Source organism: Bicyclus anynana, chromosome 3, assembly GCF_947172395.1.
Source record: "Bicyclus anynana chromosome 3, ilBicAnyn1.1, whole genome shotgun sequence".
Taxonomy (NCBI): domain Eukaryota; kingdom Metazoa; phylum Arthropoda; class Insecta; order Lepidoptera; family Nymphalidae; genus Bicyclus; species Bicyclus anynana.
Window position 1 is genome coordinate 18990779 of NC_069085.1, and position 17601 is coordinate 19008379.

Genomic DNA, 17601 nt, shown 5'->3' on the forward strand with positions numbered 1-17601 from the left:
TATGTCAAATGTCCGTCAGTCAGTGTCAAAGTGGTGTCAAATCAAATTTTCAATTTGTCAATTTTGTTTTTGGGTACAAATAAACACAGTTGAACTCTGAAGTTTAAAAAGTAACCCTAAATTAAATAATATTTAATTAATTACCATATACAATGTCGTTAACGCTTCTTCTAGAGAAGTATGATGTATCTACAGAAGATGGTCTACAAAAGGCTCTCAGTGAAATCGAAAAGGAAGAGGTAATATGATAAAGTAATGAAATCCGCGTAAGCACTTCTATTTACCAACATCACCATTTGCCTATCAGAACACTATCATCACTGTCCTATGAAATCACCAGTTTTGATGATTGTGATGTGTCTACCTTCATTTGATTGTGCTGAGCCTTGTGTTTGTGTTTTTTAGATTGTAATTGTGTAAATCCAAATAAATAAATAAATAAATTTGTGTGTCTCAATCTCTGACATGCCCTGACTATGAGTCCTAATGTAATATCCTGTTTTTAGAAGTCACTTGGACTAATATATTAAAATTCATGTGTATTACGACTTTAAATCTGAAATGAAGACTTGATTATATTTATTATATTATCTGTATTGGTATATAAGTATAGTTTATGTAACTCAGAACATAAGATAAACAGGGTTTTTAGGTGTAGTGTTTTTTTTATGTTGTATAGGCAAAGGCTTGCGCTTGACTACAATCATCGATGAAAAACAATGAGAAGGTCTAGGTTGGAGTGTGCTTGCCTAGAAGATACCTATTCACTCTTACCTTGAAGGTACTCAAATTGTATGTGTCAGGAAACACAGATGCCAGAAGGTTATATAAACATAAAGTGTTTTTGTTGATACATATTTATGTCAAAATAAACTTTTTCCAATTTATTGATTTTTTAATTAATTTAACAAGTTGATGTTATTGTAACTTCATTCTGTAGGAATTATCAAGTTAAAGTTTGATCTCTTAATATTTTAGTAATTATGTTGTGGGACTATTGACTTGGTTATGAATATGTGTGGTTTTATAATATTACAACCCTTGTAATATTATAAAACAACACATATATACAAATCATGCCCAAGTGGAATGATGGCTAGAACACTGGCTCTATTTCCTTATAGTTGAATCAACTTGAATTTTTTCTCTTTCCCGTGTCCATCACAGAGATCAATCTTGGACTTGGACAAGACTTGGATAAAGGTAAAATAATATATCCTGTATGGTATTGCAGTGTGAGGTAAATGAATCACTCTCCAATGCTCTATCCAGAGCTTGCACACTGGAGGGCAGGCTGAGAACTGCCAGCCAGGCCTACTGTAAACTGGGCGAGGTGAGGAACGATGCACAAGTAGCTGCTGATATGGTGGAGAAGACTGCATTGCTGGCACGGGATGTCAGCGCAAAGGTGCGGCAGTTGGACTTAGCCCGAGTGAGTAATGTCTCAAAACATTTATGCTATTAGTGTGCCCAATGACAAATGAAAAAACATTTATTAATTTAACCTGCATACTTTCCATTCCTGTGGGATATGGCAATAAAATATTGCATGTGATATGATAGAGTATTTCAAATGTGAAGTTTTAAGCCTTTCAGTAACTAGAGCTCAAAAAGAATTGACTTCAAATAAAAGGCAAATTAACTTTTTCAAAGCAGGCATGGTGAATCCATGGAATGATATTTGTCTTGGTGTTTGTAGCTTTCCTTTGATGATAAAATTTTTCAAATTAAATGCAACCCCACAGTCAAGTCTTTAATTTTTAATTTTAAGTAAAGATTTTGTTGTAAAAAAACTACAACACCACAGACTTACTGCCCTTTTTATTTTACGTCATGTGCACATAATGGTTGTGGCCACAACTGGATTTTTCAAAACAGTGTAAAGAATTTTAACATATTTGTGATAGTCTCGTGTGGCAGAGTGTCAGCGCAGGGTGCATGATCTGATAGACCTCAGGGTGTGCAGTGCTGGCGTGGATGCGGCCATCAGAGCTCATGACTATGAAACTGGTAAACTTTAGCATCATATTATAATTTGTATCTTTAACGATAATATGGCACAGGCAACCCTTCATTTGAAATGTTAACATAGTAGTTTAATTAAGAGTTTAATAGAGTCAACTGGCATCTCTGTAAATTTGTAGTTTCCACTTCAGTGTAATTGCAAAATAATGAGTGAAAGATTTCATCTGTGCCTTTAACCTAGGGTGCATTCTTTGGTCCAGGATATTGTCTGTCTTGCTAGCCCATTTTCACATTGTGTAAAGTAGCCTGTGGTACCTACAGCGGCAGGTCACGTGGCGCGCTTCCTCAGCATGGAGCCCGGCTCGGTGGCGGCGGCGCGCGCGCGCGGGGCGCCCGACCCGCGCCGGGACATGGACGCCGCGGCCAACACGCTCCGAGACCATTTAGTGCGCAAGTTAGTGGACAACTTTATATAGCCCACAGAAGCGCGTAAAATTTACTATTTGACTATTCAGGCTATATTGAAATATATATCAACAAAATTTTTGTATCTTCTCTAGGTTCGAGGAGGCCTCTAAAAAGGAAGATGAAGCAGCCATTGAGAGGCTGTTTAAACTGTTTCCTCAGATCGGACGCGCTGAGGAGGGAGTTGATTTACTTTCCAAATATCTTGCTTCTCAGGTGAGCTACAAGCCTAGGGGCGGCCGGGTGGGGTTTTTCAATAATTTAAAAATTAATGTATGAAATGTGTTGCTGAGCGCAAACCTCGAGAACGGCTGAACCGATTTGGCTAATTCTTTTTTTAGAATATTCCTTGAAGCAGGACGATGGCTTTTAAGGACAGTTTTTTTCAGGGTAGAGATAGGGAAGAGTTGCACATAAGTCAAAGCGAAGCTAGACTGGGTCCGCCAGTTATTAAATAAAAACAAACAAGACAATGATTTAGTGCCTTTGTACAACTGTTACTGTAGCTGGAAGTGTCTATCCGGCGCGCCGCCACAGTGTCGGAGCTGCGCGGCGACGCCGCCGTGTTCGCGGACTCGCTCACTCGCGTACTGGAGTGTGGCGCGGCCGCCGTCGAGCGCGCGCGCCGTCTGCTGGCGTCCGCCGCCGCGCCGCCCGCACAGTCTGCGCACGTGCTGCTGCCGCGAGCCGTTGCCGTCATACAGCCCACCGTGAGGACTTGCGAAAATTGTTGAATTGTGGAATTTTTGAAAATTATGATACCACTAACTATGGGTGGTATCATAATTTTCACAGCGGGCGATAGAACGAGCTATGTTAGGAGTATCTCTGCGTGACATCCTGCAGTGGACGTCCATCGGCTGATATGATGATGTAACCAAATTGTAAACTAAATAATTTTGTTTATAAAACAACACATACACAAATGTGCCGGGCTACAGCATTTTACAACTGACAATCTGAAATCAGTCAGGCAGAAGAAACAAACTTTGGTTCGTTAGTGGTAACCTCGTTCTGTATCGCTGCTAGATCTGCGCGGGCGTGCGGCGCGTGTGCCAGGAGATGATGGCGGCGCGCAAACTGGTGCTGACGGACAAGGCGGACCCGCTGAGCGTGGAGCACGCGCTGGGCGAGCTGGCGCTGGCGCACTCGCGCCTGCAGCTCTACTTCGGCTTCCTGCGACGGCGCGCAGAGGTAACCGCCACATCGGCCGAAGCTGACTGCTGACTGCTGACGGCCTCGAGCACTTTCCACAAATAGCCCAGAGAAGAAATATATAAGAAATCATTCTCTGTGGTTGGCCTTGAAATAGTTGATTTCTTCTTTAACATTTTTACTTGAATTTATAATGTGTTCAGGTGGAGTCTAACATGGATGAGGCTGCCAAGAGCGCGTGCTCGGAGGCCATCGAGAACCTCATCCTGGGCTGCGACGCGACGCGCACGGCGCAGGACGTGCTGAGCCACTACCTCACGCTCGAACGGTACTGCTCTCTGACATCTCCAGGAGCCAACGTGGCACAAGCAGCCGCTTGTTTGGAGGCGGTTGACATATACCTAGTATTCCAAAAGACTCGAGCTCTTTAAACCTCATGTTTAGGACTCGGGGTCTTTTTTAGAACTTCGCTAATGGAACGGCTTTTGAAAAGACTCGGGTCGTAAAAAAGGCTCGAGCCCTTTTTTAGACTCGAGTCCTATTTTAGGTCTTAACGTTTTGTAGTCGTAGTGTAGCCTCTGGTCTTCTGAATGAAGGCTAGCCTTTTTATTGGAACGAAGTTTTTTTTTAAGCAGTTGACAGTGAATTGGCAGAAATCGTGATTCAATATTTTATGTACCCATTTATGCTGTGTTTAATGATTTGCCTGTGTTTGAAATGGAGATTATTAAAAAAGCCGCCATTTTGAAATTTCTTATTCTTGCACCGATTTCGTTCAAAATTCGTATTTGGGCATTGCATGAATGGCGGAAACAGATTGAAGTAAAAAATAAAAAAAGCTCTTAACGTTTAAGGAACCACATCCTCGACACTTGTGTGGGAGGCATGTTCCATTGGAGATGAACGGGTGATGCATCTGGTGTGACTTTATAGTCCAGACTCCAGAGAACCAAGTTCAGTTTGAGCTCACTTTATAAAACCAATAATCAAAAAGTGTATAAATAAGTGTGACTAAGGGCATGCCATTATTATGATTAAGTGACAAATAATTTCGGTAACCAAACAACACCCGTCATGTGTTATTAACTTCTCACTTTATTTTTATGTATTTAAGTTTGAAGTTCAATAAAACAATAGGTAATTATAATATTCTGTGTTTAGCTATTACCTGGAGGAGAGCGTGAACAAGGCGCTGAAGCTGTCGGCCGCCGCCGGCAGCTGCAGCCTGGTGGACGACGTGTTCTTCATCGCCAGGAAGGTCATCAGGTGTGTGCCAGCTGCTTACCTTGTGTTCGGGTTCTGACATTCATCATTGATTGATTTTTCAATTTTTTAGTTTTATTAATCTAATTCTGTCAGTTAATAAACGAAGGTATTTTGGCATTATTATTGAGAGATTTGGTCGCGAGACAAAACACGACACCAATCAAGGAAAGACTAAGTTTACCCTTTAAGCGCCTTGACACTCGACTTTTTTAGTCTGTGCAATGTGCATGTCTCGCTCGCTCGATACGACCCTCGGGCGGGCTGGAGGAAGTCTACAGAACATTTGTTCCGGGCAGTCGACAGATCGACGGCGCGTGAAGCACCACTTGTAGCACAAGCTCGTCCGCAGACGCAGCATCTCGACGGGCAGCGTGGACGGCGCGTGCGCGGTGCTGAACGAGGCGGGCGCGGCGCTGGAGCGCTGCGGGGCCGCGCTGCGCCGCCGCCTGGCCGCGCCGCCGCCCGAGCCGCTGCCCTTCCCGCCGCCGGGCGCGCGCCCGCCGGCCGCGCGCGAGCCCGGCGCGGCGCCCTACCTGCAGCTGGTGGGCGAGGCGGCGGCCGGCGCCGAGTGGGCGGAGCGGCTGGCGGGCGAGGCGTGCCGCGACGCGGAGGCGCTGTGCCGCTCGGAGCGCGCGCGCGCCAAGCTGCGCTCGTGCGCCGCGGGGCTGGGCGCGGCGGCGGCGGCCTTCCGCGCGGCGCACGAGCTGGCGCTGGGCGCGCTGCGGGCCGCGCTGGCGCCCAGCGCGCACCAGTGGGCCGACGCGCTCGTCGACCCCGACCCGGACTCCGGTCAGTGCGCACGCGTCTTCATACTTCACAATCAGACAGACATTGTAGTACCTACATACTACATTTAGTTCTGTAAGCTGAACGTAGTATTCAACTTAAAAACAATTAATTCCAATATATTTTGATATTACGAGTAGATATGTCGATATAGATTCAAATCAAAGTGTTTGGAAGTCCCTACAAAAGGCCATCAACTATAATGACGACGACTTACATTCAAGCAATAAATTCATCATAAACATCCCGTAAGTATTAGCTTGCTCTTTTCGCCATAATCTTGGAAGTGATCGCTAAGTTTAGAATCTGATACTGCATCACTCTTTCATAACTTATAAGAGCCCTCCTCAACCTTGCTGGGAGTAATCCCGAAGGTCATCTTCTAAGTGAGGAAGTATACCTGATTTCTCCGTTTTCACTTTATTTTCTTCTACCTTCTGCTCTTTAATAGATCAAATTGTGATTTAGAATCTGATTAATTATTGATTATATCTCTATGATCTGATTAACAATTCTTTGTGGAATAATCGGGGCGTAGATAGCAGTTTTTTCTCAAAAGTCTCTTCTACGAGTTATTCATTCATTTTTTTTACCGTCGCTGCAAACTTCGTCTGAATTATTTTGGTAATTTTTGGCAGTTTTTCGTCCATGTTATTTTTAGTTCTATGACAAAAAAGTTGAATTTAACCACTGTAGCGAGTAAGCGATTTCTACCCGCTATTTTTCAACAACGCAGCTGATGCTTTTAGGATCCGAAACCTTGTAACAAAGCTGCCCTAGGCATTATATCCATGATGAAACAAAAAAATTATCTTATAAAAAAAAATCGAATCTCTGTCAAAAATAATGTAGAGAACGTAATGGATTAAATCAGCGTTTTCTAACCTTATTCGGCCACGAACCCCTAGGAAATCAAGCACAGTTTTCACGGACCCCCTTATTAAAATAAACAGGGTCATAGCCTGAGCACCGTGGGTACTAACTGCCACAAACTTCTTAGAAGAAATTTCACGGGTCGAAAAAAGTTGTTCAATCCTACTTCAAGTATTGCTTGTTGTGTGCGAATGCAGAGGTAAACAAAATGAAAAAAAACATATGCAAGCAAGTTTGCATCATTTCTAATATCTGTGTTAGTTAGTCTCTCATCTGAAAAGAAAAAAATCTGCTCGCTGTAAGTAAACGTAGCGATTACGAGATTAGAGATATTAGCATATAAGTATGGTCCAGTGATGACACCGCGAACCACAGGTTGGGAAACGATGAATTAAATTATAATTAAATCCATTATTTGAAATCGCTTTATAAACAAAATATTATGTGTGTCAACGTATTTAAACTCGCAGAAGAGCTGGACGAGGAGGCGAACGCGCTGCCGGCGGCACTGGAGGCGCTGGCGGAGGAGGCGCGCGCCGCCGTGCCGCACAGCGCCGACGCGCTGCTGGGCGGCGTGCTGGCCGAGCTGCTGGCGCGCGCCGAGCGCACCATGCTGCGCAGCGCGTACTCGCGCGCCGGCGGGCTGGCGCTGGAGCGGCGCGCGCGGCGGCTGGCGGCGTGGGCGGGCGGCGGTGCGCCGGCGGCGCGCGAGCGGGCGGGCGCGCTGTGCGCCGCCGCCGCGCTGCTGGCCGTGGAGCGCCTGGCGCACGCGCCCGACGCGCTGCCGCCGCGCGCGCCGCTGTCGCCGGCCGCCGCGCGCGACGTGCTGGCGCGCAGGTACGTACTCCGGGATCCGTACAACAATTTTCACAACTTATTACTATCGAGTTAATTTTACGTGAGTAGCTTCATCTCAATGAGACGATAAATTTTTTTATTTACAAAAATTCTTGATTCTGGTAGCTGAGTTACCAAGAAATAAAAATTTCTGAGCGTCGGAACTAGATAATGTACCACATCACTTGAGTATCTATTTTAAACATATAATAAATTATGTATGTTTAAAATGGATACCCAAATGATGGCATTTTAAATCCAAAATGGTTTTCATCTAAAGATGGCGAACCAAATATTTTATATTGTATCACCATAAAACATTGTATCAAATAAAAGAGTTCATTGAGAAGTATATAAAAATAAAATGACGTCGCACTTATAAAAAGTTAAATAATATTTTTACTACCCCTACAAGAGCCATAAAAGCCATGATGATTTTCTAATTGAAGAAATTTGCAATTTTTATTTAATAAAATATTAATAATTTGCTCATTTTTTTTATTTACAGGACGGACTTCAAATTGGAAGACATAAAGCGCCTAAAACTGTGAATGAAGCGAACGAAGCATTTGATTTTAATAAGAATGTATATCTGTAAAATCTGCTTAAAAATAAATATAAATATTATTAACCTACTATTTGTTTATTTTATAATACATTGGATTGAAGAATAAATTCGTAAAATATAAAAATTAGTTCACTCAATAATTGGATTAGCAGTTTTGTCGAGCAAAAAGAGCTCTATCAAATAATATTCGATGAAATTAAGTCGATTATATAGCCGCTTTTCTTCGCCTTAGTTTTGACTCGCTTGTGACATATCTCTATTATAAAATATTTGCCACAACCTATTACTGTTGAGGAAGCCTTATAGAGTTTGAAGTATCATCATCATGATCCGAGTGGCCTACTACAGGACCAGGCCTCTGCACTTATAGAAGAGGATGTAAAAGTAGTCAGTAGACCCACAAAGCTGCTTCAATACGGGTAGGTGTATAAAACGTAGGTATACAAATAAAGTTGGGTAGGTATCTAATAAGTACCCAAATAAATGAAAATAACAGCGTCTTTTATAATATTCTTTTTTATTTTACCAGTTATTTAATATAATATAGATAATATAAAATATGCAATGTCATAAAATACACGTGAGTAAGCAAGTGTCCGTTTAGAAACAACATTATATAAAAATATTAACTTTTTTAATAGACATTTATTTTAAAAGTGACAAAGTGATATAATAAATGCTTTTATAAAAGATAATACTGAGGGGCAGTTTCACCACCTTCAGATAAGTGTCTGATATCTTATTCACATGTTTTGTCTTTGTCATAGGGTAAGAAATAGACAAAACTTACATTTGGGTATAATATTCTATGTGATCCTTATCAGAAGGTGGTGAAATGGCCCTAAGGATTTTAAATTTTTAACTTGATCATTGACAGTGATAAGGCACTGTGGTCATCAAAACATTTTCAAGGTGTAAAATTATATTTTCTAAAATTATATAAAATGCTCAAATAAGACGATTCAAAAATCATCCATTCATTGATTTTAAAATTTAATATATTATTAAAAACCAATGTTCCTTTAGTTGTGAACTACCAGAATTTGATTCTTAGGCCCCGTTCACGTTGGCGCAGAGTAGAAGTGAGGAAAAGTGTCAAAGAATAATATTTGGGCATAAATAAATTCCACAGATGGCACTACTAATAAATCATTCAGACTTTTATACGATAATGAATCTTACAATGATACTCTTTAGAAATCTATTTCCTATAATTTTACATAATATTTACCATTTAAATATCGAAATAGTCAGCAAAAAATGTATCGAAGTTCGCCATTGTTTTGGTATTTTTCTGTTTTTACTGATTGTGTAAGTGCCGTAGGCACCTTAATGGGACCTTAATGGGAATGGCGAGCGCAGAAGCATCGCCTGAAGGGGCCCAAAGGCAGAAGCATAAGACGTAGGCAGAACGACTCTCTAAGGGCGTCTCCTCTAAGATTCGGACTTGGGCTTAGAGAGATTAAGGGTGTTTTGGCCTTAGTGTATCAGTCCAGGCGCCGCCGATTTCGTGGGTTAAAAAACCAAAGTCCGGGTGACGTCATATATCAGGCACTTTGTATTCGCCGTCGTGTTGTTCTGGGTGGTAAAGTGAATGAGCGCGTATACTATAATATAATAGTAGACTATTATTTATTAACTATTGAGGTAATAAATAATAATTGTACAGTTCAATATAAAAACTTGCAGCATCACTTCGCTTCGACTCTGCGCCAGTGTGAATGATGCCTTACACTAATCTCAACTATAACAATACAACTGCCACTTTTTAAATATATACGCAATTTTCAATTACAAATAACAATATTTTTAGCTCTTTTATCTTTTGTATAGCATTGTTAATAAAATATTACAGTAAAAAAGCTCCTTAGAATAAAATTAGACATAACAACAATAAACCTATTTTAATGTAACAGCATATATTTAACATAGTTATCCTTAACACTAATAAAACACGAAAAATTACATAACACGTTAAGAGGTAGTCTTTAAATACGGTTAGACGGAAAAAATGTTTGTGTGTATGTCTGTTTCGTAGTACTGAGTTTACTCCACAAGTACAATAGGGAATATGCATGTGATTTCAATTAAGGCCAGTTATTTTTTTCATACTCACAATATTTTTTTTAATTTATACGTATTTATTAAAAGGTGTGTAAATCCCCGGAAAACTTCTTAATAGTTAAAGTTAACCAAGATCAGTGGCACCCAATAGAAGTATCCTTTGGCATTTGTGACGTCACAGTTCATCTTTGGATAACTAAAAATAAAATGGTGTTTTAGCTATTCAAATACATACCTATATGTAATATTTGAATAGTTTATTAAGCAAAAATACTATGCACATTCCCTATTGCAATAAGCATAAAACATAGGTACACATATTTTAAAAACTCTCGGTTTTTGTTAAAAACATTTATGTAATTTTTGAAACTGATAAAGGATTGCAAAGGCAAGGGTGCGCAAGGCGTTACACAGAAAAACATAACGCTTCAACGAATTTCACTCTTCACAAAATTGTGAAAATTGATACATAAGGAGTAAACTCATATAATAAAAATTCTTTGATATTTCAATAGACATGTTTGATTGAGATATTTAGTAAAAAACTTTTGCAATACATGTGTAATATTTCATTTAAATACTAATCGGCCGAGAGGCTGCGATAGTCACACATACCTCCAGCTTTCGGTCTACAATCACTAAATATTTAATATTAAGTACACGTAACACGCCTCTGTTCGTTAAACTTAAATAATAACCTTAGGTATTTATTAACTTATCTTAATTAAAATCTCGTTAATTTGAATAATTCGTTAAAATTCGTAATAGAGGGTGTTGTGAACAATGTGACTGCAACTGAATATAACTTTGATAATCATTTTCACAAGTTATGATGGTTATCAATGAAATGAGAAAACGAAGAAAAACGAGAAAAGATATTTACAAGGTGGGTTACCTAATTATACTGAGAAAACATTTGGTCGCGATATAAACATTTTTTAATGTTTAATACCTAACTCAAAAGGAAAAAACGGAACCTTTTTAAGATTACTTTGTTGTCTATATGTCAAGACCGTTTTCTTCGGTATAACGTCGAGTATAGCATCAAGTTGAAAACTGTTTTAAAAACGCTTTTTTTCGAACAGTGTTGCATTTTCATATTTGAACGCATTTTTAATTTACGTTAAAAAGCTCTCGTACGAATGAGGGTTTAAAAACGGATATTTTGACACTCAAAGAAAAAAAAACTCATCCTACTCGCAATTGTTGTTTTTTTATATAATAGCTGATGCAACAGCGTGAAATATTTATTTTAAATCTTTTTCTTGAAACAGAACTCTGTTTTCGACACAATTTGAATGGTTTACAGGTCACAACGTAGTACGACTTAATTTATTGATTTAATAGCAGAAGCAATATTAATATTTAAGTCTCTGTTTCTTTTTCTTTCCTAAAAGATAGGACATCGCTACTAAATTTAAGTCTAGGTGCTGTTTTTGCTTATTTTATGTTATAAAAGCACTGTTAAAGGCACAACATTGTTTAGTTATATTAAAAGTAAATTCAACTTCTACAAATTTTCAGGCAAACTTATGAAATAAATATACAAGAAATCAAAAATTAACAATAGTAGTACAAGTAATTTTGTCATGATTTTTGTGCAATCCTTATAAAGTAAACTAATTTTGTCTTCAAATAAACGCAAAAAGTAATAATAAATTTGGTATTCCGTGTCACGTATGTCGCTTCATGTACACCACACATACGGCAGTGTGTGAAAAATGAGTGACCAAGTCAAAATAATTGAAACATACAAATACATAGAAACAAAAATACAGGTTAAATTAACTGATCAACAATCTATCCATCAGTAAATACGTGTTGCTTATAAAAAATATACAAAATATTCAAAATAACAATATTACTGCTTAAATAATAAGTTAGTGATTTACAAATACATAATTATTTAATTCAAACTCGATCCAGATGACAGTACCTCGGTCTGACCGACACTCGGAGGATATTAATACAATTTGTTACACTGACTGACAGTACTTTTTGAGCCAAGGGTCTTCTCTTCTCAAGATTCCCCGTACAGGAATGATCTACTATAATCTGACAAGGCAATCGCCACAGGCGTTAGAAAAGGTATAGAAATGAGCGTTTAACATGCAATAAATGTCGGTAACACCGTTTAATAAAAATAAATAAATGTTAAATTAATATTCTTGAGACTTTGGCTTTCAACTTTATGAAGTAACAGTTTTATCGAAATTCATTAAAGTATATCAATAAACTTGTGCGCCCAAGGGCTTCAAATATCCGAGTGTCGGTAAAACAATTAAATACTATTACACATTTAGAGCCAAAGAACTCCCGATTATTAAGCAAAAAATGTCGTTGACACTCCAAGTCTCATTAACACAGTAAAAACTATGTCAATTAAGCCTTTGAACTTTTGAACCAAAGAACTGTAACTGATTACTCAGCAAGAGTGTCGGTAAAACTGTTAAAAATAAAATGAAACAACGTCAATTGACATACATTTTCTGGCGCTCCAAGTGTCGGTAGAACAGTCCAATGAATGACAAGTACCCTCGGCTCGGTTGGTCTAGTAGCCCTCGCGCGGCGGACTGACGGAGGTGGTCTGCTTGGAGACCACGCGCGAGCCCTGCGCCAGCCCGCCCGCGCGCACCGCCGTGAACTTCAGCACCGCGTCCAGCGCGTACGCGACCGTCGCCACCGACCCGAAGAACTGTAAGACACACTTACATACAGACTGTGTTTTATTATATCAACGTTGGAGCAAGTAGCAGTAAAGATCACCGCCGTGTTATTGGCCAAGGGGCATTGCATTATGGTCTGAAGGGTATGGTAGCAACAATTTGTAGGCTAATCTGGCTTAAAACCAATTCCTCAAGTTGACGGATGCAAAGCACTGTTTTATTAAGAGCGATGGTTTTCCACTTAACCTCAGGTGACTCTTCTGAGGTTTAATCCGATCCTTAGTCATGAGGGACCAACTGGAGAGAGATAGAGAGACCCTTCTTTTTGTCTCGTCAACTATAACTAACTAGCCTTTTGACGTATTTGGCATGACCATCGCCTATAATAGAACATTACTTTACAAGGGCATGCATTTACAATCTCCTGGCACATAAACAACCAAGCAGGATTTTTCAGCCTTAAATGTACACTATATGGTGGTAGTGAACACCTGCGACTTTACTTTCACGTGGATCCACTAGGCGTAACATGCGACCCACTATTTATTTATGTTGTGTAGACAAAATGACTTATTGTGGGCTAACAGCGCCGACCTGCAAATATCGACGAAAGCAATATTTCAGCCATTGGTTGACTATGTCGTTTTCTCTTCATGAGTTTTATGTCGTAGGTCGCATGTTGGGCACACAGGATTTTAAAGTAAAACTTAGCAAAATAAAGTTTATGCACGCTTGACTGGAATAAGTTGATAAATGCTTTACAAAAAGCGTAATCTGGCGACGCCTTTAAGATGCATGCTGCCATCTATGGCATAGTGGAACAGTGTTTGTTATGTTAAACTACCAGTAGATGGCGCTCTTACAGAACTTTGAAACAATCCTTTTTTGTACACTTGAGGATGTTGCGATGCAGTCATACCTGAGGTTAGATAGATGGCGCTGTTTCTTTTTTTAAAGTTTTACTTCAGTCGTTTACGTTATAGAGTGTTTCAAGAACACTTTTTTTTTTTCAAATATAATAGGGATCTTGTAGAACTCACCGTGGCCGCGGTATGTGCGTTGTCGTAGTACGCCGTACCCACCAAGATGGCGGCGATGAGGTACAGCAGCGTCCACAGCGCCGTGAACACAAACTCGATCTTGAGCCACGGGATCTTGTAGAACTTCTCCACTATGTGGAACAGGTACAGCCCCAGCAGGATACCCGTGAACCAGAAGGCGATCATGGCGATCCAGTTGAAGTAAGTACCTTGTGCCAGCGAGCCGAACTTAGACACTAGAATGCAAATGAAGCCCAGCAAGCTGCAGCTCTGCAAACAATGTCATTATTTTACATTTGTATACTTCTGTGACCATTTGCAAACAATTATAGGACTTTAAGCTAATGTACTGCAATATCATTGTATCAGATATCACAAAGGTGGATTGCATAGTCTATATCAGACCATATTTTGTAGAGAGCCGTCTATATTATAGACAGTTCTGTACAAAATATGGTCACAGAACAGAACCGTCTATACTATAGACAGTTCTTTGCACCAATGGAGTTCTTATTTTGACCACGCAAGCCTGCCTCTTTTATCTGCAACAAGCACTCACCACTTGCACCACCTTGAGCACGCCAGGCACAGTCTTGACGTAGGAGGGGTCAAAGCGTATGTTGGTCTGCACTGTGGTGCTCGATGTCACTGTGGTGGTTGTGTGCTGCCCAGGGAAGCCGGCCTCTTCCATTTCTGTAGGTTACTCTGAAACAAACAAATACATATACAATAAATGGTAAAAGAGACATATTATGAGCAGTTGCATACCAATTTACAGAAAAATCATTTTCATGATTAGAGAAATGAAAAATCACTTGTTTAAAAATTATACACCATAACACAATAATTATCTTGCTGACTTTAACTGGTTATTGCTCTATAAACTTTATTCTCATACTTGATTAACACTGCAAACATTTTATAATTCTATATTTAAATTAATACAGTGTGTAGTTATTAGTCAACATGATTATAGAAAAATATTCAAATCATCTACATAAATAATGTTTCATTAATACATTAACATTAAGTAGGGTTCCAACTCCCAACATAATACTTATGATAATAGCCAGTTTCTAGTTTTAGATGAAAAAAATTCTTGAATAAACATTTAGCAGTTGACTGACTCCACATACCAGACTCATAAATTATTATCAAACATTACCATTAGTTAACAAATCATATACAAAGTTAAATAATCATATATAGTTGAATCAAACAGGATTTTATACCTTGGAATCCAGTTATAGTAAATGGATTTTAGTAATTATGTTTCTTTAATTTCTAATACTATTCTAAACATTTACAACTGCTAATCATTTTGAATTTCTGGCTCTATACCTCAAACTAAATAGCAAAGATATTGATTAACTCTGTTTAAAAGTCAGGTTTGAGTCTTAGAAAGCCATATAAGAGCCAATGCAAACTTGACTTTTTATGAAGTAGGTACTACATAAAAAGCAAAATAAAAAGTGTGGCACTCTGTCGCTGTACAGCTCTATAAAAACAAATGTACATCTGCATGGCAATTTCTGCAACATACACACACTCTAGCACTAAAATATAATCTTGAAATATAATCACAATAAAACCATGCACAATGTACCATTGACAGGGTGGACACACATTGAGATCCGCAATCATGCCAGCATATCAAAATCAATCAGGCATTAACCTTTCATGTAATAACAGTAATCTATGCTCCTTATCTAAGTGAGTGTTATAGTCATCAAACTGTTATAAAGATTAGTAATCCACACTTGATTTATCAAAGCAGCACATTAGTAATTACCAGGGATTTCACCTTACACTAGGTTATGATAGCACATTTACTATAAAAAGATTCTTGATTGCTCAATTTAGTTTTGAATATAATCCATTTTGCTTATTTTTTTTTCTTATCAACATTATTACAAGTTTACTGTAGGCATTCTTAATTAATATTAGGTACTAGATATATACAACTTCATACAAAACCAATATTTTGTTCAAACAAAAAGTGAATTAATGCTAATATAATATGATTTAAGTCTTATACAATTTTAGAGATTACAATAAACTTTCAAAACATTTGATTGCAACCACAAATTGAAGTTGGAAACAATATACACAGACCTTATCTCTGTGAAATTGTTATCAAAACAGATTTCTGTGAAACTGCCCATACATGCATATTAATTAATGAAACAACCAATGTATAGATTAAAACATGAACATTTCACTTGAAAGAATGTGTTAATTGAGTTGTGTGATTTTGTTGTAATTGGACATTATAATATATTGAAAGCTTTGCAAGTTTTGCAATGCTAGGTAATTAATGATGGGGGCATGAAGCATTTTATTGCAATCTTGTGCCAACTTTGGAGTACAGAAGCGGTTATTTTATATGTGCAAGTCAAAGGATCAGCTAACTGAACTGGAAGTGGGTGGGCCATATCTGTTGCAGAACAGATGGTCATACTACATCAAGAAAGTAGTGGGAAGTGGCTGGATGAGGAAGGCGGAGGATTGTGTGTGGTGGTGCGCTCTAAGAAAGTCCTATGTACAGCAGTGGATGGATATAGGCTGATGATGAAGTGCATAATTATATACTGTTGGACATTTCAAATGACTTCATGGACTTTTTGATGCTTGAGCACTTTCATAAGTAACATTTTGTTTACCATACTTAATGTAGTGGGCGTAAAATTATGTTGGTAGGTTTTTATATAACTACTTGCTATTTAACCAATGATGCAAACAGAACTTTATTTACAGATAAATGATTTACTTACAAGAAACAGAAATGCTTATGTTGCTAACCTTAATTTATATTGTGATAGTTTATGCGTTTTTAGTAATATTACACTATGTCGTATGTTAATATTTAGTTTAAAAGATACTATGTTAGCTTGTATGTTGTTAAGAAAACAGGGGAAAATAGAGTTTATTAATAATAAAAACGTGAGAAGGCTTTTTATACTTACTGTAATCGATTTAAACTTGGTATTAGATTCAAACAAATCGTCACCACCTAAAATAGCGTTTATTGAGTAATACAAAGTAGATTCATCAAAAATATCGCGCAAGTCAAATTAATGTGAAAACCTTTAACACTTATTTACTTTAATACGAATGCAAATGTAAAGCACTTTCTTCTTTTAAACCAATTAGTTCATTCAATCAAACATTTAAATATTAAGGAAATACGTATTATTTTAAAGCACACAAATTACAACACACAACACACACACCAAAAATTATTGAAAGTTTGACATTTTGTTTTGGTTTGGCATGGATGACAGAAGTCCAAGTCATGTCATGGCAGACGTCATGGCAGATGTCAGTTTGGTATTTTTTTTAAGCACTTTACCAATGAACATCGATTCGGACGAATTCTACTGTTTTTAGTTAGTTTATTTCCTTTTTTATTTTTATAAATAAGTCGTTATTATAATAGCTACAACTATTATAATAACGACTAATTAGTAGTTAATATAATAGCAGTCCTTAATTATTGTAAAATTATAATAAAATAATACTCGTAGAAAAGTTTTTTTTGCAGTAATATTTATTACAAAGACAAAAGTATTACACCCTTAGGTGTCAAAGATTACACCCATTACACCCATGTTATACCATACATTCCATAGAATACTGACTCTTAAATCTAAGGTACATTCATGTCTTCAGTAGTACTCACAGAGGAATTGGTTACGGACATGCAAGGCACCCAAATTCTATAACAAAATTGTTTTTCGTTTCGGATTTGAGGGGCTATATAGATAAAAGCATTGACATAATACCTATATATTTTTTTTAAGGATAAAAGTTTATCTTGGAGCAAAGATTTGTTGACCTATGACCTTGGAGTATATATTCTTTGGTCGGCATAGATAATACAAATACTGTCACTTGTCAGTGTCATTTATTTATT

The 17601-nt window shown here is 38.1% G+C and overlaps 2 protein-coding genes across 3 annotated transcripts; one reads left to right on the forward strand and one right to left on the reverse strand.

Moving 5' to 3' along the window:
- The first annotated feature begins 34 nt into the window (after positions 1-34).
- Positions 35-7982, forward strand: LOC112057804 (conserved oligomeric Golgi complex subunit 4). Of its 2 annotated transcripts, XM_052890601.1 has the most exons (13): positions 36-239; positions 1235-1432; positions 1908-2010; positions 2287-2419; positions 2526-2646; positions 2937-3140; positions 3460-3624; positions 3789-3913; positions 4747-4851; positions 5201-5640; positions 6981-7156; positions 7304-7347; positions 7856-7982. In XM_052890601.1, the coding sequence occupies exons 1-13, from the start codon at positions 153-155 to the stop codon at positions 7896-7898; spliced, it is 1944 nt and encodes a 647-aa protein (XP_052746561.1). In that variant the 5' UTR covers positions 36-152; the 3' UTR covers positions 7899-7982. The 2 variants fall into 2 exon arrangements, with proteins under 2 accessions (XP_052746555.1, XP_052746561.1); XM_052890595.1 differs by having other exon boundaries at positions 35-239; positions 6981-7347.
- A 433-nt stretch (positions 7983-8415) lies between these two features.
- Positions 8416-16949, reverse strand: LOC112057822 (CKLF-like MARVEL transmembrane domain-containing protein 4). Its single transcript, XM_024098371.2, has 4 exons — positions 16652-16949; positions 14245-14390; positions 13686-13955; positions 8416-12674 (listed from the first exon to the last, which is right to left on the reverse strand). The coding sequence occupies exons 2-4, from the start codon at positions 14374-14376 to the stop codon at positions 12531-12533; spliced, it is 546 nt and encodes a 181-aa protein (XP_023954139.1). The 5' UTR covers positions 14377-14390; positions 16652-16949; the 3' UTR covers positions 8416-12530.
- Positions 16950-17601: the final 652 nt, after the last annotated feature.

Excerpts from the sequence above, each read along its gene's own strand:
- LOC112057804 (XM_052890595.1), top strand. The coding sequence starts at position 153 with ATGTCGTTAACGCTTCTTCTAGAGAAGTATGATGTATCTACAGAAGAT. Across the intron at positions 3,141-3,459 it reads TTGCCGTCATACAGCCCACC|ATCTGCGCGGGCGTGCGGCG; the intron begins GTGAGGACTTGC and ends TATCGCTGCTAG. Across the intron at positions 5,641-6,980 it reads CGACCCCGACCCGGACTCCG|AAGAGCTGGACGAGGAGGCG; the intron begins GTCAGTGCGCAC and ends TTAAACTCGCAG.
- LOC112057822 (XM_024098371.2), bottom strand. The coding sequence starts at position 14,376 with ATGGAAGAGGCCGGCTTCCCTGGGCAGCACACAACCACCACAGTGACA. Across the intron at positions 13,956-14,244 it reads TGCTCAAGGTGGTGCAAGTG|AGCTGCAGCTTGCTGGGCTT; the intron begins GTGAGTGCTTGT and ends CATTGTTTGCAG. Across the intron at positions 12,675-13,685 it reads ACGCACATACCGCGGCCACG|TTCTTCGGGTCGGTGGCGAC; the intron begins GTGAGTTCTACA and ends TGTGTCTTACAG.